At 39.1% G+C, this 24266-nt stretch overlaps 1 protein-coding gene across 2 annotated transcripts; it reads right to left on the bottom strand.

Annotated features, from left to right (window-relative positions):
- Positions 1 to 541: 541 nt before the first annotated feature.
- On the bottom strand, positions 542 to 23014 carry shkbp1 (SH3KBP1 binding protein 1). Of its 2 annotated transcripts, XM_029427777.1 has the most exons (17): positions 22838 to 23014; positions 17625 to 17678; positions 16858 to 16903; positions 16637 to 16769; positions 16436 to 16516; positions 15952 to 16122; positions 15683 to 15773; positions 15192 to 15382; positions 13953 to 14068; positions 12630 to 12717; positions 12437 to 12553; positions 11204 to 11374; positions 9966 to 10121; positions 5144 to 5240; positions 4829 to 5013; positions 4562 to 4664; positions 542 to 2143 (listed from the first exon to the last, which is right to left on the bottom strand). In XM_029427777.1, the coding sequence occupies exons 1-17, from the start codon at positions 22891 to 22893 to the stop codon at positions 1432 to 1434; spliced, it is 2568 nt and encodes an 855-aa protein (XP_029283637.1). In that variant the 5' UTR covers positions 22894 to 23014; the 3' UTR covers positions 542 to 1431. The 2 variants fall into 2 exon arrangements, with proteins under 2 accessions (XP_029283637.1, XP_029283638.1); XM_029427778.1 differs by lacking the exons at positions 16858 to 16903; positions 22838 to 23014 and having other exon boundaries at positions 17625 to 17679.
- Positions 23015 to 24266: the final 1252 nt, after the last annotated feature.

Here is a 24266-nt window from a genome sequence, read left to right as displayed (position 1 = left end):
CAAAACGTGGAAACTAATTATATATTATTAGTATTATTATTACACCAATATCGTGATGTTTTACTTCAGTACAAGTCGTAATACTACAGAGTGTAAATACTCTGTTATAAGTACAAAAGTATTAAAATCAAAATATAGTTACATACATTTCAGAATAACTTATATTATTATAATTATTGATGCATTAATGTTCATCTCTAATGTTGCAGCTGGAGCTCATTTTAATAATACTTTGAATATTAACAAATATTACTCTATCTGATATTTTACTTTTATCTTTTGGATGTTAATAATTTTATGTTTCTAATTTATAAAGATCATCTCTTTAATGTTGACTTTATATACTGCTGGGTAGTTTAATATATAATATTATATAACAGAAAATAGAAATACTGAGTAAAGTTAACACAATTGTACTTAAGGTCAGTACTTGAGGACATTTGTTGAGTACTACAGTGGTGGAATTTAACAAAGTATATTCATTTCTGAAGTCAGTAACTGCTAAATGTAAAACATACAATTCAATATATATAAAATTATATTTTCCATAAAACAAATTTATTTCCAGGACATTATTGGTAAAATATGGAGCTGTAAAATAAAGTGTTAAATATCAGCTGTTCGTTTTTGAGCTGAAACCTGATTGGCTGCACGGTGAGGCGTTCAGGGTCCGACTGCAGACCACGTAGTTTTGATCATCACAGTGTGAATTCACAGTCAGGACTGCAGAACTTACAACGCTGTCGGATTACATACAAATTAAAAAAATAAAGCTTCTATACAAACGTTTGAATGTCGTCGGATACAAAACGGTTTAAAAAACCTGCAAACAAACAAAATATAAACTAAACTTTCGTTTCCTTTCTTGGTTATAAAAAGCTACAAAAACAAAGTTAGTGCAGTGAAAGCTGCGTTCCCCGCTCCGCTCACACAGACGTTCATAACGACGATAATAAGAACATTTATTTTCATGATCCACTAATCTGTTAATTAATCTGTAATGTCTACATTCAGAGATGAATCGCTCCGTGTATAAAATGTGCTGCTCACAGCTGACGTCTTGTTCTGTCACTTTAACAGAAACACAGCAGATCTCCAGATTTACTGATTATTTTACTGAATTACTGAAACCATTCATCGATTATCAGAATAAATTATATCTTTCGTCTATCAATTAATCAGGAAACAACATTTTTCTTACCAACTGTTATTATTTATTTATTTATTCTGCTGTCTTTGTTGTTTTCTCCTCTTAAAGCCCCCCCACCCCACAGACCTAACAGCTGTTTGTTTTTGCCTCGTCATTAAAGAATCAAGCAGTCGACTCGTCGGCTCCTGAAGCTCAACGAGTCTCAGGAGAAACTAACGAGCAGCTTCATTAGTGAGTTAGTAACTGTGGCAACAGAGCTCTATGTCACTCTGAGCAGCCAATCAGAAGCTGGTCTCGTTCATGTGTGGTTTGGGGCTGGTGGGCGGCCCGGCGGCGGCGGGGCTGTCCGGACTCGCCGGGCTCTCAGGGGAAGCTGGTACGTCAGCGGGAGATGTCGTGGGGGTGTGGCGAGGTGAGGCGGGTGACTGAGGCCGTGTCGGGCTCACGGCTGTGGGGGCGGGGCTTGTCGGGGGAGTGGGCGTGGCCCTGCGGTGTGACGAAGACGAGGACAGCGGCGATGACGATGACGGAGGTGTAGTGGAGTGGCGAGCACCGGGCGACACAGAGAAGGTGGTGGGCGTCCTGAGGCCGAATCTGGCCTCGAGCTCGGTGCACACCGCTAAGCTCCGCCTGACGCCCTCCGACCCTGCCGGGACCCCGAACCCAGAGCCCGCTGCCGCCTCTGAACCCTTAGCGAGTTCCTGGCAGCGTTCCACGAAGCTCCCCCGCCGCACAGAGCCCCACTCTCTGTCTCGGTCCATGTGTCTCGGGGGCCGGGGACTGGAGTTGTGGGCGTAGGCGGGGATGGCGAGGGTCTGCGGCCCGGAAAGGGCGGAGTCTCGGACAGGTTTGGTGAGGGGCACGGGGGGCGGAGCCTGTCGGGGGAGGCTGCCGCACAGAGAAGCTGACGAACTGGAAGCTCCGGCTCCTCGTCCTCCTGCTGCAGGCTGAAGACGTTCCATCCTGAAGACGTCACTGAGCTGAGAGTAAAGACTGGGACAGGAAGTGACATCATCAACATCATCATCAACAACAACAACAACACGAGCAGTGTGTGTACCTACAGGAGTAGATCCTTCATTGCACCTGCAAAAATACTGCACTATAAGTAAAAGTCGTGCAAACTTTACTCTAAATGTACTTAAAGTAAAGTACTGATTGTGTAGTAAATGTAGTTAAAGTACTTAAAGTAAAAGTACTGATTGTGTAGTAAATGCACTTAAAGTACTTAAAGTAAAAGTACTGATTGTGTAGTAAATGTAGTTAAAGTACTTAAAGTAAAAGTACTGATTGAGTAGTAACATGTAGTTAAAGTACTTAAAGTAAAAGTACTGATTGTGTAGTAAATGTAGTTAAAGTACTTAAAGTAAAGTACTGATTGTGTAGTAAATGTAGTTAAAGTACTTAAAGTAAAAGTACTGATTGAGTAGTAACATGTAGTTAAAGTACTTAAAGTAAAAGTACTGATTGTGTAGTAAATGTAGTTAAAGTACTTAAAGTAAAAGTACTGATTGTGTAGTAAATGCACTTAAAGTACTTAAAGTAAAAGTACTGATTGTGTAGTAAATGTAGTTAAAGTACTTAAAGTAAAAGTACTGATTGTGTAGTAACTGTAGTTAAAGTACTTAAAGTAAAAGTACTGATTGTGTAGTAAATGCACTTAAAGTACTTAAAGTAAAAGTACTGATTGTGTAGTAAATGTAGTTAAAGTACTTAAAGTAAAAGTACTGATTGTGTAGTAACTGTAGTTAAAGTACTTAAAGTAAAAGTACTGATTGTGTAGTAAATGCACTTAAAGTACTTAAAGTAAAAGTACTGATTGTGTAGTAAATGTAGTTAAAGTACTTAAAGTAAAGTACTGATTGTGTAGTAAATGTAGTTAAAGTACTTAAAGTAAAAGTACTGATTGTGTAGTAAATGTAGTTAAAGTACTTAAAGTAAAGTACTGATTGTGTAGTAAATGTAGTTAAAGTACTTAAAGTAAAGTACTGATTGTGTAGTAAATGTAGTTAAAGTACTTAAAGTAAAAGTACTGATTGTGTAGTAAATGCACTTAAAGTACTTAAAGTAAAAGTACTGATTGTGTAGTAAATGTAGTTAAAGTACTTAAAGTAAAAGTACTGATTGAGTAGTAACATGTAGTTAAAGTACTTAAAGTAAAAGTACTGATTGTGTAGTAAATGTAGTTAAAGTACTTAAAGTAAAGTACTGATTGTGTAGTAAATGTAGTTAAAGTACTTAAAGTAAAAGTACTGATTGTGTAGTAAATGTAGTTAAAGTACTTAAAGTAAAAGTACTGATTGTACAGTAAATGTACTTAAAGTACTTAAAGTAAAAGTACTGATTGTGTAGTAAATGTAGTTAAAGTACTTAAAGTAAAAGTACTGATTGTGTAGTAAATGTAGTTAAAGTACTTAAAGTAAAAGTACTGATTGTGTAGTAACTGTAGTTAAAGTACTTAAAGTAAAAGTACTGATTGTGTAGTAAATGCACTTAAAGTACTTAAAGTAAAAGTACTGATTGTGTAGTAAATGTAGTTAAAGTACTTAAAGTAAAGTACTGATTGTGTAGTAAATGTAGTTAAAGTACTTAAAGTAAAAGTACTGATTGTGTAGTAAATGTAGTTAAAGTACTTAAAGTAAAGTACTGATTGTGTAGTAAATGTAGTTAAAGTACTTAAAGTAAAGTACTGATTGTGTAGTAAATGTAGTTAAAGTACTTAAAGTAAAAGTACTGATTGTGTAGTAAATGTAGTTAAAGTACTTAAAGTAAAAGTACTGATTGTACAGTAAATGTAGTTAAAGTACTTAAAGTAAAAGTACTGATTGTGTAGTACATGTAGTTAAAGTACTTAAAGTAAAAGTACTGATTGTACAGTAAATGTAGTTAAAGTACTTAAAGTAAAAGTACTGATTGTGTAGTAAATGTAGTTAAAGTACTTAAAGTAAAAGTACTGATTGTGTAGTAAATGTAGTTAAAGTACTTAAAGTAAAGTACTGATTGTGCAGTAAATGTAGTTAAAGTACTTAAAGTAAAAGTACTGATTGTGTAGTAAATGTAGTTAAAGTACTTAAAGTAAAGTACTGATTATGTAGTAAATGTAGTTAAAGTACTTAAAGTAAAAGTACTGATTGTGTAGTAAATGTAGTTAAAGTACTTAAAGTAAAGTACTGATTGTGTAGTAAATGTAGTTAAAGTACTTAAAGTAAAGTACTGATTGTGTAGTAAATGTAGTTAAAGTACTTAAAGTAAAGTACTGATTGTGTAGTAAATGTAGTTAAAGTACTTAAAGTAAAAGTACTGATTGTGTAGTTAAAGTACATGTAGTGGAGTACAAAGTTACATAAATGGGGAATACTGAAGTACCTCGAATGTGTACGTAAGTACAGTACTACATTACACACTGTGTACCTGCAGGTGGAGGCTCTCGGCGTGCTGTCAGGTGTTCGGGTCAGGGCGAGGTCACACTGGTCCAGCAGCTCCAGCAGTTCCTCCTCTGTCGGCCCGCCCAGCGCTTCGAGACAACCAATGAGAGCCCACATCACTCGCTGACAAATCAGAGCTCGCAGCACACAACACATGCATCGAGCCGTTTGTGACATTAAAGCTGCGTTGAATTTAAAGGCCTGTCCTCTGCATCGACATCAGTGAACAATAAAGTTTTTTGAAGACTCTCACCTCTGATGTCGACCTTGCCGGCGATCTCCATGGCGGTGGTCAGGTCCCACATCTGGATGCTGCCGTTGCCATGGCCACTGAACAGGTAGCGACGCGGCCGAGAGCCGATGCGACTCGAGCCCTCACACTCGTGGACCATGAAGGCCGTGATGGAGGTGCTGTCTACTGAACGCACCTCACACACTCTGACACACACACACATCTAAGTTAATATATATTGGATGTTTGTTGTTGTAATACTCATGTCGGCCAATAGAGGGGCCCCCATGTGTTAAATACTAAAAGCAGCAGATTAGCTCATTATCTCTCGCTCACCTCTTCCCGTTGGACGACAGCCTGACGTAGAGTTTATCGGTGTCCGGTACGACTCTCTGGATGAACACCTGCTGGTCGTCTCTCTCTCCGTACGGACCTGAAAACACAAACCACACGGTCACCATGTGACCCCTGTGACCCCTCCGACCGCCACAATCTTTACTCTCACATTAATAATGATTCAGCGTGGCCTCAGTTCTCACAAATCTCAGCACGTGTCACTTCCCTCTGGAGGTTTTTTGAGGATGTTCTTCTGTGGTCACTCCAATCATGTCGCCAGGTGAGCTTTAGCTTCTGCACTGGGACGTATTCCACAGGGAGACTGAACATTTGAGCTGTGTACGGTTACAGGAGGCTCCACACACACCTCCCAGGAGCAGGACAAGGGAGACATGAAACTCTCCAGCAGGCCGGCAGTGACACAGAGCCGGTTGAATATTGGCAAATATTTGTATTTAATTTATTACTTATATACTTAAAATAGACTAGAATTCGGTGGCAATGATTCAGGAGGAAAAACAGTAACTTTGCGTTAATCAACCGAATATTAAGTGTCCATCCATCCATCCATCGTCCACCGCTTATCCGGGACAGCAGCTCCAGTAAGGAACCCCGATCTTCCCTTTTCCGGGCCACATCCTCCAGCTTCCGACTGGGGGATCCTGAGGCATTCCCAGGGCAGAGATATAATCTCTCCACCGAGTCCTGGGTCTTCCCCGGAGTCTCCTCCCAGTTGGACGTGCCTGGAACACCTCCCTAGGGAGGCGGCCAGGTGGCTCCTTACTAGATGCCCGAACCACCTCAACGTAAAGGAGCAGCGGCTCTACTCCGAGTCTCTCACGGATGGCTTAGCTTCTCACCCTATCTCTAAGGGAGACGTCTGAGAAAACCCATTTTGGCCGTTTGTACCCGTGATCTCGTTCTTTTGGTCATGACCGGTATATTGAGAGCTTTGCCTTCTGGCTCAGCTCTCTTTTCGTCACAACGGTGCGGCAAAGTGACTGTAATACCGCCCCTGCTGCTCCGATTCTCCAGCCAATCTCTCGCTCCATCGTCCCCTCACTCGTGAACATGACATTCTACTACAGAGACTGGAACATTGTGTTGGCATAAAAGGAACCGCACTAAGCTGGTTCAAGTCCTATTTATCTGAGCGATCTCAATTTGTACTTGTTAACGATAAATCCTCCATGACAGCCAAAGTCAGTCTTGGAGTTCCGCAGGGTTCTGTACTTGGACCGATTCTATTCACCTTATATATGCTTCCTTTGGGCAATATTATAAGGAACCACTCTATAAACTTTCATTGTTATGCGGATGATACCCAATTATATCTATCAATTAAACCAGATTAAACCAATCAATTGGCTAAACTTCAAGCCTTAAGGACATAAAAACTTGGATGTCTAGCAACTTCTTGATGTTAAACACAGACAAAACTGAACTTATTATACTTGGTCCTAAACGCCTCCGAAACGCATTTTCTAATGACATAGAAGCTCTGGATGGCATTAACTTGGCCTCCAGCACCACTGTAAGGAATCTTGGCGTCATCTTTGATCAAGATCTGTCGTTTAACTCCCACATAAAACAAATCTCAAGGACTGCCTTCTTTCATCTACGTAACATTGCAAAAATAGGACACACCCTCAAAATGATGCAGAAAAACTAGTCCATGCATTTGTTACTTCAAGGCTGGATTACTGCAACTCATTGTTATCAGGTTGTCGTCAAAAAGTCGCTTAAGACTCTTCAGTTGATCCAAAATGCAGCGGCACGTGTATTGACAAGAACAAGGAAACGGGATCATATTACTCCTGTATTAGCTGCTCTGCACTGGCTCCCGGTAAAATACAGAATAGAATTCAAAATCCTTCTCCTGACTTACAAAGCAATTAATGGTCAGGCTCCAGCATATCTTAAAGATCTCATAGTACCTTATAAACCAACTAGAGCATTACGCTCCCAGACTGCAGGGTTACTTGTGGTTCCTAGAGTCTCTAAGAGTACAATGGGAGCCAGAGCCTTCAGCTATCAAGCTCCTCTCCAGTGGAACCAGCTTCCAGTTTGTGTTCGGGAGGCAGACACACTCTCCACATTTAAGAGCAGGCTAAAGACTTTCCTTTTTGATAAAGCTTATAGTTAGGGCTGGCTCAGGTTTGCCCTGGATCAGCCCCTAGTTATGCTGCTATAGGCTTAGACTGCCGGGGGACACCTCCCTGCTCTCTTCCTCCTCTTCCTCTCTCCTCCCCTCCCTCTCTTCTTCTCCCTCTCTATCAGTATGCATTTATGTAAATGTATGTTATTAACTCATCATCCGGGGTATCATCCCCGGAGTGTCTGTCTCTCATGTGGCAGGTTGCCACTGATAAAGTTTACGTCAGGATCATGAATCGTGACAGCGACTGCTGACCTGGTCCTGCTGGACACCGGGAAGCCTTATTGACATTTTCCTGGATTCATCCATACTTTCTATTTTTTTTTTCCAACACAACATAATTTCTGTCAAATGTTGTATTTGTACGATGTTGTTTATCCTGTACACACGACATCTATTGCACGTCTGTCCGTCCTGGGAGAGGGATCCCTCCTCAGTTGCTCTCCCTGAGGTTTCTTCCATTTTTCCCCCTTTAATTTTGGAGTTTCTTTTAGGAAGTTTTTCCTTGTGCGATGCGAGGGTCTAAGGACAGAGGATGTCGTAACCTGTACAGTCTGTAAAGCACACTGAGACAAATGTATAATTTGTGATATTGGGCTATACAAATAAATTTGATTTGAATTTGATTTGACCCCGAGGTACTTGAACTCCTTCACTTGGGGTAATGGCTCATTCCCTACCCGGAGTAGGCAATCCACCGGTTTCCTGCTGAGAGCCATGGCCTCAGATTTTACCAGGGAGGCTGAGAAGTGTGATACCCCTGTAGTTGGCACTCCGGCCGATAACCTTTCTCAGTTGAAGTTAACAGGGTCCCACCCTTGCTGTACACAGCTTGGATGGTTTCTCGCTTCCCCCTTCTGAGGTGCCAGATGGTTTTCCAGAAGCACCTTGGTGCCGACCGAAAGTCCTTCTCCATAGCTTCTCCGAACTTCTCCCACACCCACTGCTTTGCCTCTGACACGGCAGAAGCTGCCGCCCTTCTAGTCCTTCGATACCCTGCAACTGTTTCCGGAGTCCTCCCGGATAACATAACCTGGAAGGACTCCTTCTTCAGTCGGACGGCTTCCCTGACCACCGGGGTCCACCACGGTGTTCGAGGGTTACCGGCCCTTGAGGCACCTAAGACCTTGAGACCACAGCTCATCACCGCAGCTTCAATAAAGGTTTTGAACATCGCCCACTCAGGTTCAATGCCCCCAACCTCCACAGGGATGTCTGAAAAGCTCCGCCGGAGATGTGAGTTAAAGATCCCCAGGACAGGGGCTTCCTCCAGACGTTCCCAGTTCACCCGCACTACCCGTTTTGGTTTACCAGGTCTGTCCAGAGTCTTCCCCACCCCTTGATCCAACTCACCACCAGATGGTGATCAGTCGACAGCTCCGCCCCTCTCTTCACCTGAGTGTCCAAAACATGCGGCCTCAGATCAGATGATACGATAACAAAATCGATCATTGACCTTTGGCCTAGGGTGCTCTGGTACCACGTGCACTTATGAGCATCCTTATGTTCGAACATGGTGTTTGTTATGGCCATTCCATGACTAGCACAGAAGTCCAACAACAAACAACCGTTCGGGTTTAGATCAGGGAGGCCCTTCCTCCCAATCACGCCTCTCCAGGTGTCTCCATCATTTCCCACGTGTGCGTTGAAGTAGCAGCAAGACTACGGGGTCCCCTACTGGAGCCCCCGGCAGGGCTCCATTCAGGGTCTCCAAGAAGGCCGAATACTCAAAACTGCGGTTTGGGGCATAGGCACAAACAACATTCAGAGTTTTCCCCCCCATAACCCAAAGGCGTAGGGAGGGTGTGGTCCGTCGAGGTCCCTGACCATCACTGCCACCCGTGTGACAGCGCACTCGACCCCAGCGGTTTTTCCCATGAGTGGTGGGCCCACAGGATGGATGGATGGGTGGCACCACGTAGCTTCTTCGGGCTGTGCCCGACCGGGCTCCGTGGCAAACCCGGCCATCAGGCGCTCGCTGTCGGGCCCTCCCTCTGGGCCTGGCTCCAGACGGGGGCCCCGGGCTTCCTACGGGCAGGGTCTCTCCTTTCCTTTCCCTTTTCATGAAGTCATTTTTGAAATTATTTTTTTGATATTAAGTGTCAACAGCCAATAATCAACAAGGAAACTCCTTTAAATTCGACTATAAGACTTCCAGGTTTTGGTCCGACAGTAACTCGCAGAGCATTGTAGCTCGTCAGTCTGAGAGAAGTGAGAAATATGATAATTTACTTAAAAACATATCTTGATATGTTAACGTAAGCAGCTCGTATACACACCGAGAAACAACTATTTACTGTTTTGCAAATATAAAAATAAGTTGAACAATGCTTCAAAACACTGAAGAAATACTGAGTTTCCACTCCTCCTTCAACATCAAATTAAAGCACTTTTGAAGGACTTTCCAGGCCCAATTTCCACAAATTCAAAACCTCGATACGGCATTGTTTGAAACGTGCTTCGAGGTTATTTACTGTTACGTTATTTAAATAACAAGCAGGATTCACACAAATATATCAAAAAGAACTTCAGAATTTCTATTCTATTTTCAAAAACTCGTGGGAACCATGAACACTAGAAGAGGAAACTCCTAACCGGCACTTTAAGCACACTTCAGGACGACACCTGAGCCACCCTTTGACCTTTCACCCCTGCGTGTGTTACCTATCTCCGTCCCGGCGCTGCAGCCTCCGTGTCCGTCGAAGTCGTCCAGGCTCAGGATCTTGAAGGAGGTGAGCGGCGTGGACCCCGGCTGGGTGGAGATCATCCCTCTGAAGCGAGTCACCGTCCACGTCCGCACGTGGTTGTTGTCGGCGCAAACTGATGGACGACAAACATGAACAACTTCAGGAAACACAGCGAGCAGCACCGACGTGCGGTTCAGGAGCAGGATCATGATGTTGCAGGTTACTCGTCTTTCTTTACTGGGATCCCAAGTAGCTGCTCTTCCACATTCAAACACTCTTTAACCCTCAACAGCTGATCCAATGCAAATCAATCCTCATCCTCATTAAGACGAACATCACAAAAGTAAATAATAATCAAGAATTCATAGCAAACTTGATATTTTTCCTTCTCCATTTGAATAAAAAGTCATTCTTAATAATCATAAATCATAAATTCTGTTTCTAACTCCTACCAGAGATCAGGTGTTTCTCTAACTTGTACCAGAGATCAGGTGTTTCTAATTCGTACCTGAGATCAGGTGTTTCTCTGACTCGTACCTGAGATCAGGTGTTTCTCTAACTCGTACCTGAGATCAGGTGTTTCTAACTCGTACCTGAGATCAGGTGTTTCAAACTCGTACCTGAGATCAGGTGTTTCTAACTCGTACCTGAGATCAGGTGTTTCTCTGACTCGTACCTGAGATCAGGTGTTTCTCTAACTCGTACCTGAGATCAGGTGCTGCTCTAACTCGTACCTGAGATCAGGTGCTGCTCTAACTCGTACCTGAGATCAGGTGCTGCTCTAACTCGTACCTGAGATCAGGTGTTTCTCTAACTCGTACCTGAGATCAGGTGCTGCTCTAACTCGTACCTGAGATCAGGTGTTTCTCTAACTCGTACCTGAGATCAGGTGTTTCAAACTCGTACCTGAGATCAGGTGTTTCTAACTTGTACCTGAAATCAGGTGTTTCTCTAACTTGTACCTGAAATCAGGTGTTCCTCTAACTCGTACCTGAGATCAGGTGTTTCTCTAACTCGTACCTGAGATCAGGTGTTTCTAACTTGTACCTGAAATCAGGTGTTTCTCTAACTTGTACCTGAAATCAGGTGTTCCTCTAACTCGTACCTGAGATCAGGTGTTTCTCTAACTCGTACCTGAGATCAGGTTTTCTAACTCGTATCTGAGACCAGGTGTTTCTCTAACTCGTACCTGAGATCAGGTTTTCTAACTCGTACCTGAGATCAGGTGTTTCTCTGACAGCATGATCTTGGTGACGGAGCTGCGGTGGACGGAGAAGGTCTGGAAGAGCTGCGGCCCCGAGCCGACCGTCTCCGGATGCTGAACGATGACTCGCACCGCCCCGGAGCTCGTCCCGTACGCGATCTCGATCCAGTTCCCGCTGTCACCTGATCACATGACCAGAACACGACTCAGGTTAAACATGGAGGTGGAATTACACTGTAAACATGCACTTAATCTAGATTACTTCTAAGAGTAGTTTGTTCTCACAATAATATTGGACTATTAGTGCGCATGTGAACGTAGTCAGTGATGCCTCGAACCACCAGAACTATTTACAGTATTAGTACATTTTGTTATACCAGAACTAAAATAAAACTACTTTTTTTGATCGCTCATTTAAAATAATACAAACATGTTTATCTAGCAGCTACAACATCTTAATAAAATACAAAACTAAAACTGGAAAAACTTGATTAAAGTCAGACAAAATTAATGCAGCTGCAAACGTCTGGTAGTCTGACACCCTGTGCCAGAATAACTACCAAAAGCAGTATCGTAGTGAGACTTAAATATAAGAGTTAGAGTGAGAACAGCAGTATCGTAGTGAGACATAAATATAATCGTTAGAACAGCAGTATCGTAGTGAGACATAAATATAAGAGTTAGCGTGAGAACAGCTGTATCGTAGTGATACATAAATATAATCGTTAGCGTGAGAACAGCAGTATCGTAGTGAGACATAAATATAAGCGTTAGCGTGAGAACAGCAGTATTGTAGTGAGACATAAATATAATCGTTAGCGTGAGAACAGCAGTATCGTAGTGAGACATAAATATAAGCGTTAGCGTGAGAACAGCTGTATCGTAGTGATACATAAATATAATCGTTAGCGTGAGAACAGCAGTATCGTAGTGAGACATAAATATAATCGTTAGCATGAGAACAGAGGTATCGTAGTGAGACATAGATATAATCGTTAGAACAGCAGTATCGTAGTGAGACATAAGTATAAGCGTTAGCATGAGAACTGCAGTATCGCAGTGAGACATAAATATAAGCGTTAGCATGAGAACAGCAGTATCGTAGTGAGACATAAGTATAATCGTTAGCGTGACAACAGCAGCATCGTAGTGAGACATAAATATAAGAGTTAGCGTGACAACAGCAGTATCGTAGTGAGACATAAATATAAGAGTTAGCGTGAGAACAGCAGTTTTGTAGTTACTAGTTTTGGGAGTGAGGTAGACGCTGAGAGCAGTGATGGCGTCTTCAGTCGGGTCTCTGTACAACTCCGTCACCAGCAGATCATTATCCTTCATCCTCAGAGGAAACTTCTGCACGTCTGACAAACACAAATCTGTTAAAACATCTGTTGATGGGTTCAAACACACAGAACGACCTGCAGGTTTGAGCTTCACCGATATAGTAGATGGATCCGTTGTTGCAGCCCAGGATGAGGAAGGAGCCGGCGGTGTCGTAGCTGCTGATGGGAACCACGTCCTGATTCTGCACGACGAAGAACATCGCACAATAATAAAGATTATTTTAGTAGGATTGTTTCAGACTCTGTGTTCCAAACATTTCCAATAACTGCAGCAGTTGAAGTCCAAAAGTCAACATTTAATGAAAGAATTATGTTTTTATCAAACTAGATATTCTGCTTTAATACATATTCAGTTTAACTTCAGAGTTTAACGTCAGAGTTTAACGTCAGAGTTTAACGTCAGAGTTTAACTTCAGAGTTTAACGTCAGAGTTTAACGTCAGAGTTTAACTTCAGAGTTTAACGTCAGAGTTTAACTTCAGAGTTTAACGTCAGAGTTTAACTTCAGAGTTTAACTTCAGAGTTTAACTTCAGAGTTTAACTTCAGAGTTTAACGTCAGAGTTTAACTTCAGAGTTTAACGTCAGAGTTTAACTTCAGAGTTTAACTTCAGAGTTTAACTTCAGAGTTTAACGTCAGAGTTTAACTTCAGAGTTTAACTTCAGAGTTTAACTTCAGAGTTTAACGTCAGAGTTTAACTTCAGAGTTTAACGTCAGAGTTTAACTTCAGAGTTTAACGTCAGAGTTTAACTTCAGAGTTTAACTTCAGAGTTTAACTTCAGAGTTTAACTTCAGAGTTTAACTTCAGAGTTTAACGTCAGAGTTTAACGTCAGAGTTTAACGTCAGAGTTTAACGTCAGAGTTTAACGTCAGAGTTTAACGTCAGAGTTTAACGGCACTATTCTGTCGTCAGCTGTCTTTCAGAATCACTTCACGCCGACATCAACGACACATTTTCTCTGAACTCTGAGTTTGTGAAACATGTTTCCAGCAGCTCATTACATCCTGAGACCTGCTGCTTTGTTTGTTTGTTTGTGCAGAGGTTACTGTTACCTGCGTGTCCACGCAGCAGCTCAGTGAACACGCTTCACTACAGTGGACCTGTTTTAACTGCATGAGGGATGGAACACAGTTTCCACTTCAGAGAAGCCAAAACACAGCAGAGGTTTATAAAACTGTTTTCCCAACAGCGAGCTGGACTGAGAGGGCTGCATGTTTTAAAAAGAGTCTTTACCTGCACATGCGTACAGATTAGATCCTGAGACCTGGTCTCTCATGTACACGACGTGTAAGAAGCTGGCAGTAGAGTCAACTGTAACACCTTTATTTAGAGCGATGTTTAAATGTTTAATGTTCACGAGCTTCCACCACATGGACAACAGTAGTTTGATGCGAGTTAGACGTCGTATCTCCACCCACCTGCCAGTGTTTGGTGACGGCGTTCCAGACCCCGACCTTCCCCGTGTGGCTCGTGGCGATCAGCTGGTTACCAACGAAGAAGAGAGCCTCGACCGGTACGTTCAGACTGAAGACGCCTGCAGGAGGAAGATCTGACGTCAGACAAGTCGTTTCTGGAAACGACCAAGACTTATCATCTTCTTTCACTAATCTTTCTATTCCTCATAATAATAATAATAATAATAATAATAATAATAATAATAATAAATAATAATAACAATAAAAATAATAAATAAATTATTAATAATAATAATAATAATAATAGCACCTTTCATAACATCAAATCAAACATCTCAAAGTGCTAAAGGGGATAAACAAATAATATAATACTTGGAACAAAACAATTTGATGATATAATAAAATAAAATATAATATTAATACAAGAAATATAATATTAATATAATAATCTGAGAAATATAATAATATTAATACAATAAATATAATAATATTAATACGAGAAATATAATAATATTAATACAATAAATATAATAATATTAATATAATAATATGAGAAATATAATAATATTAATATAATAAATATAATAATATTAATATAATATGATAAATATAATAATATTAATACGATAAATATAATAATATTAATATGATAAATATAATAATATTAATACGATAAATATAATAATATTAATATAATATGAGAAATATAATAATATTAATACAATAAATATAATAATATTAATACGATAAATATAATAATATTAATATGATAAATATAATAATATTAATACAATAAATATAATAATATTAATATAATAATATGAGAAATATAATAATATTAATATAATTAATATAATAATATTAATATCAGAAATATAATTTAGGGCTTTAAAAAAAAGTAAAAAACAGTGAATTATCCCCGTTTCAGGTAACCAGTGATAATAATGTTTTACACAGTAAATTCCTAATGTACCAATCATTTAAAAAAGTATCCACTACAACATTAAAATATCTTAACAATATTCTATAGTAATATAATGCTGTGAAGAGAGCCATTGTGCATACAAGTACTTCTACTGTTGATCCTTTAAGTGCATTGAGCTGATGATTCTTCTGGACTTCAGTAACATTCAGGACTTTTACTTCTAATGAAGTATTTCAAAAAAACTTTTACTTAAAAAAAAGAATCCGAGTACTTTTTCCACCACAAAATAGATTTCTGTGTAGATCAGAAACTCGTACCGATTTCGTTTCCGTTGCCGTCGGGGCAGATGGCCCACAGGATGATCTCCGTCCCCGAGGCGACGGCCACCATCTTGTCGTTGTCTCCCAGCGAGCCGGCCATCACTTTGGCGTTGAGCGCGACTCTGTCGATCACCCAGTCCAGACGGGGAGACGTGAAGACCTGCTGCCAGCCGGTCGACTCCTTCACCCTGAGGGAGAGGAATAAATAAGTATATGTATATACATAGTGTTACAATAATAGAAACAACAACAATCAACTTATTGCGAGTGTTTTTATCCTAAATACATATATAAATATACACACACACACATATATATATATATATATATATATATATATATATATGTATATGTATATATGTATGTATGTATGTATGTATATATATATATATAAAATACATATATACACACACACACTATATATAATATACGTATCGTCCCCTCAGCGCTGCAGACGTGTTAAAAAGGTGTTTCTGAGGAGAAGTTACCTGTAGCAGACCACGAACTGAGCGTAGGCCACAGCGATCCAGTTGTGATGTCCACAGATGATCCGAACCATGCCGGTATCTGCTAACTGCCCTGCACACACACACACACACACACACACACACACACACACACACACACACACACACACACACACACACACACACACACACACACACACACACACACACACACACACACACACACATTAGAAAGCTGTGTGTAGTTCTTGTGTTTGCTTGTGAACTCTGGACCCAGAGGCTCTCTTCACCTCCGGGCGTCCTCTCCTCGGTGCTGGCTCTGCCCAGGATCCCGGAGTTCCCCAGGTTGGGGGGCATGGTGTTGCTGCGTCTGACCGGCGCTCGCTCTGCGGGCGCGACTCGGCCCGCCATGAACTGCGATCCCGCCACGCTGTGACGGTTGCGGCGCTTCGCCGGGTACACTGGGACGACACAGACAGGAAGTGAGGACACGAGTCTAAATCTAAATAAAGTCAGATTAATATATAAACATATTTATTTATTATTACAGGATTCAGGATTTATTATGCAAAGAGATTATTATTATTATATATTGTAATAAACACATTTCTATAAATGTATTGTTATATATTGTGGTAACATTTGACCTTTAACCTGTGTATGTTTGTATATATATTTTATTTTAAATTGAGTAACGGTAACGAACCCCCGGGAATATAAAACAAAGTATTAGTGATTGGTGCACGCTGTCTCAGAAGTCAGTGAGAGTTGTACCTGGTGGAGGCAGGTAGCCGTTGAACAGCACGTTTCCACAGGACGATCGGTCCAACTCGTCGCACAGCTGCAGTTTACGCACTGAACAAAACACTTGTTCATTAAATAACATCAGAAAACAGAAGACAGTTACAGAGCAACCATATTAAATAAAGTGCGGGTGCAACATGTTGTTGGTGAAACCCTGTAAACTCTTCTCACCCAGCGGCGTGATGCCGTAGAACTCGGCCTCGTGCACGAGCATGTGCACGTTGATGGAGCGCGGGTACAGCTCTTTGGTCCGCAGGAAGTTGAGGATGGTGGCGAACAGAGAGGGGTCTCTGTCGATGAAGATCTACGGGGAGAGAGGAGGGACAAGACATCAGCGATGATTTTATCATCATCTCACTAAATGATCATATTAATAAACGCAGGCGACTCACAGCTCCAGTTTCATCCTTCAGAGTCGAGATCCGGCCGCTCAAAAGACTGAAGAACAAAACAAGTTTCACAAACCAAAGCTCAGAAGAAACCTCACAGGTTCAGTGTTTATTCCTTTAAGAACATAAATACACAGCAATTAACTGCTGAGAGAAACGTGTAACGAGGAGATTATTGTCATTAGTGATTATTCTGCCAATTCTTTTCTGGATTAACGTCCAAAAAATACAAAACAATGTTTGTTCCCATTCTTCAGAGTCACACACACACACACACACACACACACGATCAGATCTTAATTAACGTTATAATTCAGCGTTGTGTGTCTGTTGGAAAAATATTCTTAATAATGCCACAAATTCAGGATCCAAATCAAAGAGTTTTAATCTATATTCTTGCAAGAAGGAGCGAGTTTATACATATAAGGACGATCAAACTCACAGGACAGGAAGTCATTGAGAGCTTCCAGGTCAGTCTTCCTTTGTTCACCCCAGATGGGGGTTTACTGACTCAGATAGCTGAGATCAAAGGTACGAACTGACAGAGATCAAAAGGACCCAACCTGTTCAGATGAGGTCGTCCTTGGGTTATGACTTGTTTACAGTAAATAACAGATGTGCTACAGTTCATCAGCAGTTTGTCTCCGGTCCCCTGCCGTGCTGAGCCCTCACTTTCACCTCCCGTCTTTTGCTGTTAATCATGTTCCCATCAGCTTCCCAGTAATACAGTTTTGAACAAAGTTTGGCTGCATTATGTTTTTCTGACCCACCTGGAGAAGAAGGAGTCAGGAACCCACGTCAGCGTCTGTCGGGACGTGCTGAACCTGGAAACAAACAGACGTTACCTCTTCTTCTATGGTTTTCTTATATTATAGTTATTTTCTCTTGTTTCTTAGTCTTTTATCTCTGTATGTATTGTTCATCGTCCACGCTGAATAAACCAGAACATTATTTACTTTAGATAAATTAGTGACGACATCTGCAAAACATTTATTTGCTGAACTTTTTGAGAAGATGTTTTAACTCACAGCTCCTTAATACTTAATATGTCTGGTGTAAATATTTCTGACACACACATTAATGCAACAGGAACATGTAACACACACATTAATGTAACAGGAACATGTAACACACACATTAATGTAACAGGAACATGTAACACACATTAATGTAACAGGAACATGTAACACACACATTAATGTAGCAGGAACATGTAACACACACATTAATGTAACAGGAACATGTAACACACATTAATGTAACAGGAACATGTAACACACACATTAATGTAACAGGAACATGTAACACACACATTAATGCAACAGGAACATGTAACACACACATTAATGTAACAGGAACATGTAACACACATTAATGTAACAGGAACATGTAACACACACATTAATGTAGCAGGAACATGTAACACACACATTAATGTAGCAGGAACATGTAACACACACATTAATGTAGCAGGAACATGTAACACACACATTAATGCAACAGGAACATGTAACACACACATTAATGCAACAGGAACATGTAACACACACATTAATGCAACAGGAACATGTAACACACACATTAATGTAACAGGAACATGTAACACACATTAATGTAACAGGAACATGTAACACACACATTAATGTAGCAGGAACATGTAACACACACATTAATGTAACAGGAACATGTAACACACATTAATGTAACAGGAACATGTAACACACACATTAATGTAACAGGAACATGTAACACACACATTAATGCAACAGGAACATGTAACACACACATTAATGTAACAGGAACATGTAACACACATTAATGTAACAGGAACATGTAACACACACATTAATGTAGCAGGAACATGTAACACACACATTAATGTAGCAGGAACATGTAACACACACATTAATGTAGCAGGAACATGTAACACACACATTAATGCAACAGGAACATGTAACACACACATTAATGCAACAGGAACATGTAACACACACATTAATGTAACAGGAACATGTAACACACACATTAATGCAGCAGGAACATGTAACACACATTAATGTAACAGGAACATGTAACACACACATTAATGTAACAGGAACATGTAACACACACATTAATGTAACAGGAACATGTAACACACACATTAATGTAACATGAACATGTAACACACACATTAATGTAACACACACATTAATGTAACACACACATTAATGTAACAGGAACATGTAACACACACATTAATGTAACAGGAACATGTAACACACACATTAATGTAACAGGAACATGTAACACACACATTAATGTAACAGGAACATGTAACACACATTAATGTAACAGGAACATGTAACACACACATTAATGTAGCAGGAACATGTAACACACACATTAATGTAACAGGAACATGTAACACACATTAATGTAACAGGAACATGTAACACACACATTAATGTAACAGGAACATGTAACACACACATTAATGCAACAGGAACATGTAACACACACATTAATGTAACAGGAACATGTAACACACATTAATGTAACAGGAACATGTAACACACACATTAATGTAGCAGGAACATGTAACACACACATTAATGTAGCAGGAACATGTAACACACACATTAATGTAGCAGGAACATGTAACACACACATTAATGCAACAGGAACATGTAACACACACATTAATGCAACAGGAACATGTAACACACACATTAATGTAACAGGAACATGTAACACACACATTAATGCAGCAGGAACATGTAACACACATTAATGTAACAGGAACATGTAACACACACATTAATGTAACAGGAACATGTAACACACACATTAATGTAACAGGAACATGTAACACACACATTAATGTAACATGAACATGTAACACACACATTAATGTAACAGCACACATAATGTAACACACACATTAATGTAACAGGAACATGTAACACACACATTAATGTAACAGGAACATGTAACACACACATTAATGTAACAGGAACATGTAACACACACATTAATGTAACAGGAACATGTAACACACACATTAATGTAACAGGAACATGTAACACACATTAATGTAACAGGAACATGTAACACAACATTAATGTAACAGGAACATGTAACACACACATTAATGTAACAGGAACATGTAACACACACATTAATGTAACAGGAACATGTAACACACACATTAATGTAACAGGAACATGTAACACACATTAATGTAACAGGAACATGTAACACACACATTAATGTAAGCAGGAACATGTAACACACACATTAATGCAACAGGAACATGTAACACACACATTAATGTAACAGGAACATGTAACACACACATTAATGTAACAGGAACATGTAACACACACATTAATGTAACAGGAACATGTAACACACACATTAATGCAACAGGAACATGTAACACACACATTAATGCAACAGGAACATGTAACACACACATTAATGTAACAGGAACATGTAACACACACATTAATGTAACAGGAACATGTAACACACACATTAATGCAACAGGAACATGTAACACACACATTAATGCAACAGGAACATGTAACACACACATTAATGTAACAGGAACATGTAACACACACATTAATGTAACAGGAACATGTAACACACACATTAATGTAACAGGAACATGTAACACACACATTAATGTAACAGGAACATGTAACACACACATTAATGCAGCAGGAACATGTAACACACATTAATGTAACAGGAACATGTAACACACACATTAATGTAACAGGAACATGTAACACACACATTAATGTAACAGGAACATGTAACACACACATTAATGTAGCAGGAACATGTAACACACACATTAATGTAACAGGAACATGTAACACACACATTAATGTAACACACACATTAATGTAACAGGAACATGTAACACACACATTAATGTAACAGGAACATGTAACACACACATTAATGTAACAGGAACATGTAACACACACATTAATGTAACAGGAACATGTAACACACACATCAATGTAACAGGAACATGTAACACACACATTAATGTAACAGGAACATGTAACACACACATTAATGTAACAGGAACATGTAACACACACATCAATGTAACAGGAACATGTAACACACACATTAATGTAACAGGAACATGTAACACACACATTAATGTAACAGGAACATGTAACACACACATTAATGTAACAGGAACATGTAACACACACATCAATGTAACAGGAACATGTAACACACACATTAATGTAACAGGAACATGTAACACACACATCAATGTAACAGGAACATGTAACACACACATTAATGTAACAGGAACATGTAACACACACATTAATGTAGCAGGAACATGTAACACACACAATAATGTAACAGGAACATGTAACACACACATTAATGTAACAGGAACATGTAACACACACATCAATGTAACAGGAACATGTAACACACACATTAATGTAACAGGAACATGTAACACACACATTAATGTAGCAGGAACATGTAACACACACAATAATGTAACAGGAACATGTAACACACACATTAATGTAACAGGAACATGTAACACACACATTAATGTAGCAGGAACATGTAACACACACATTAATGTAACAGGAACATGTAACACACACATTAATGTAACAGGAACATGTAACACACACATTAATGTAACAGGAACATGTAACACACACATTAATGTAACAGGAACATGTAACACACACATCAATGTAACAGGAACATGTAACACACACATTAATGTAACAGGAACATGTAACACACACATTAATGTAACAGGAACATGTAACACACACATTAATGTAACAGGAACATGTAACACACACATTAATGTAGCAGGAACATGTAACACACACATTAATGTAACAGGAACATGTAACACACACATTAATGTAACACACACATTAATGTAACACACACATTAATGTAACAGGAACATGTAACACACACATTAATGTAACAGGAACATGTAACACACACATTAATGTAACAGGAACATGTAACACACACATTAATGTAACAGGAACATGTAACACACACATTAATGTAGCAGGAACATGTAACACACACATTAATGTAACAGGAACATGTAACACACACATTAATGTAACAGGAACATCAGATATAATATAAAACATTTACTGCACAATCAATACTTTTACTTTAAGTAGGCTTCAAGTCCAGTTTGCTGATAATACTTTTACTTAAGTAAGGCTTTGAATGTAGTAGTTTTGCTTGTAGTGGAGTATTTTCACAGTGTGATATTAATACTTTACTTTGTATATAAATATACAAAAACGTCCCGCGCAGCAGTCTCCTGTTTGTTGATCCACCTTAGTCACAGGCTACATCCTGGTTCCATTGTCGGACAGAGTACCTTATGCAGCTTACTCCACACTGAAAGTGACTTTCCACGCAAACAAAGCACTAACTTAAATATAAACAAAAATTACCACTAGTTTGTCGATAATTTGTTCGTATTTAATTCAGAATATACAGCTATTTTAGCGTTGTAGGGTCTGATTTTCGCGTTGATTTCCCTTACTTCCATTATCGGACACTGAACTTACACTTCATTTTTAGTTTGACTTTACTCTCTGTCTGCAGTTAGTTATATTACTTTATAACATGATTGTCTGACGAAAGGATTATTATGTTAAAGTACGAACAAGTTAGCATAAACTAACAATATTAAGTGTGAAGAAAGATCACAATGAACCAGCGACCGCAGGACAAAAGCTTCAGGTTTGCTGTTAGAAACTAGATAAAGTGGAGTTTATTTGATTGATGAACTGTTTATTAAAGAGTCAGGGGAAATGTTGAAGGCTTTGAGATGATTTTAACTCTTTAAAACATTGTTAATCTGGTGGGACGCCCCTTTATTAGCAGTGTTCCCGGTAGCTAGCCGGGGGTTAGCCGACCGACACTCCCCAAACAAACTCCCCCGGGTCCTCACCTCTTCCCCCCGACATTCAGGTGGATGATGTCCCCGCTCCTCGCCGTGTTAGACATCGTCTGAAGGGTTAGCTACTCCTTCAAAAACAATTACAACACTTTTACATTTTAATCCATTTTTCGGATAAATTCAGTTTCCGCTCTTGTTTTCATCCCAACTTCCTGTCGCGCGGTGAGGCTGAGGGTGAGAGGTGAAACCCGCGAAGGATCGCTGGCTCAGGGGGAAGGAGATAAACCCCGGACCGGAGTCTGGGGCTGGAGCAGGACTCCAACTTTTATTATTTTTGTCATTGAAGTCAGGAAATATAAGAATAAATCAAATTAATTGAAAACATTCTAAACACTAAACTTGTAAATGTATATAGGGTAGCAAGTATATTTCAAACAGTGTTCTGTTTTGGTAGATATAAATATTAATACACTGACTGTAACACCGGTAATCCTTTACATCTATAAGTAAATCTTACAATATATAAAATCTTATAATAAATGAATAAATAACTCAAAAAATAAAGAAATGAAATAAAGAAATATAGAAATAAAAGCCTCAATTATCAAATATATGTGCAGGTTCATTTGTAAACAAATAATTATAAACAGAAATAAAAATGTTTTTTATTTATTTGACAAATTACTTATTTTTAAATGATTGTTTTTCATAATTAGAATTAAATGAGCATGATCAATAAAAAGTATATAAAATAATGGAAAATTAATGGATTAAGAATATTTGTTTCTTCATTTATTTATGTATTAAAGTTCCATTATTTATTTATTTATATAGTCATTGATTACACAATGTATTTATCGAGTTATATGTTTGTGTCTACATTTACTTATTTCATTTACATTTTTTTAAATAATTAAATGTGGAAATACATATGTAAATAAAAAGCGGAGATGCATAATATACGTAGAAATAAATATTGGAAAAAAAATCACAATCTGCAGACAAGTAGATTTATGCAATCATTTGTTTTTTGTTGGTGCATAACAATAAACAAGATAAAATAAAAATAAGCAAGCATGTCAAGAAACACAAAAACTGAGAATAAAAATATAAATAAATACTATTAAACATGTACAATATATCCATTTAAACTCAAAGCTCAAATATAGTGAAATTAAGAAATATTAATAAAGACATCAATTATGAGCCAAATTAAATAAATAAGTTTTCAACTGTTGTTTTGTCTGAAAGCTGAAAGTATTCCATCCTTCTGGAGCAAAGGTCAACATCATGAACGTCCACATATTTATGTCATGGTTTTATCATGTCCACTCTTTCAGATGTGATGTATAAGTGTCACACAAAGGAAGATCAACACATGCCAGCAGCGCTGCAGCTGTGAGGACGCTCAGTGTTGTTTCAGCAGAGACGACCAGAGATGCTCCACTTCCTCCTGTCACAGATCTTCCTCTTCCCCACT

This window comes from Cottoperca gobio, unplaced genomic scaffold, assembly GCF_900634415.1.
Source record: "Cottoperca gobio unplaced genomic scaffold, fCotGob3.1 fCotGob3_371arrow_ctg1, whole genome shotgun sequence".
Taxonomy (NCBI): Eukaryota; Metazoa; Chordata; class Actinopteri; order Perciformes; family Bovichtidae; genus Cottoperca; species Cottoperca gobio.
This window is presented reverse-complemented; position numbering and strand designations above follow the sequence as displayed.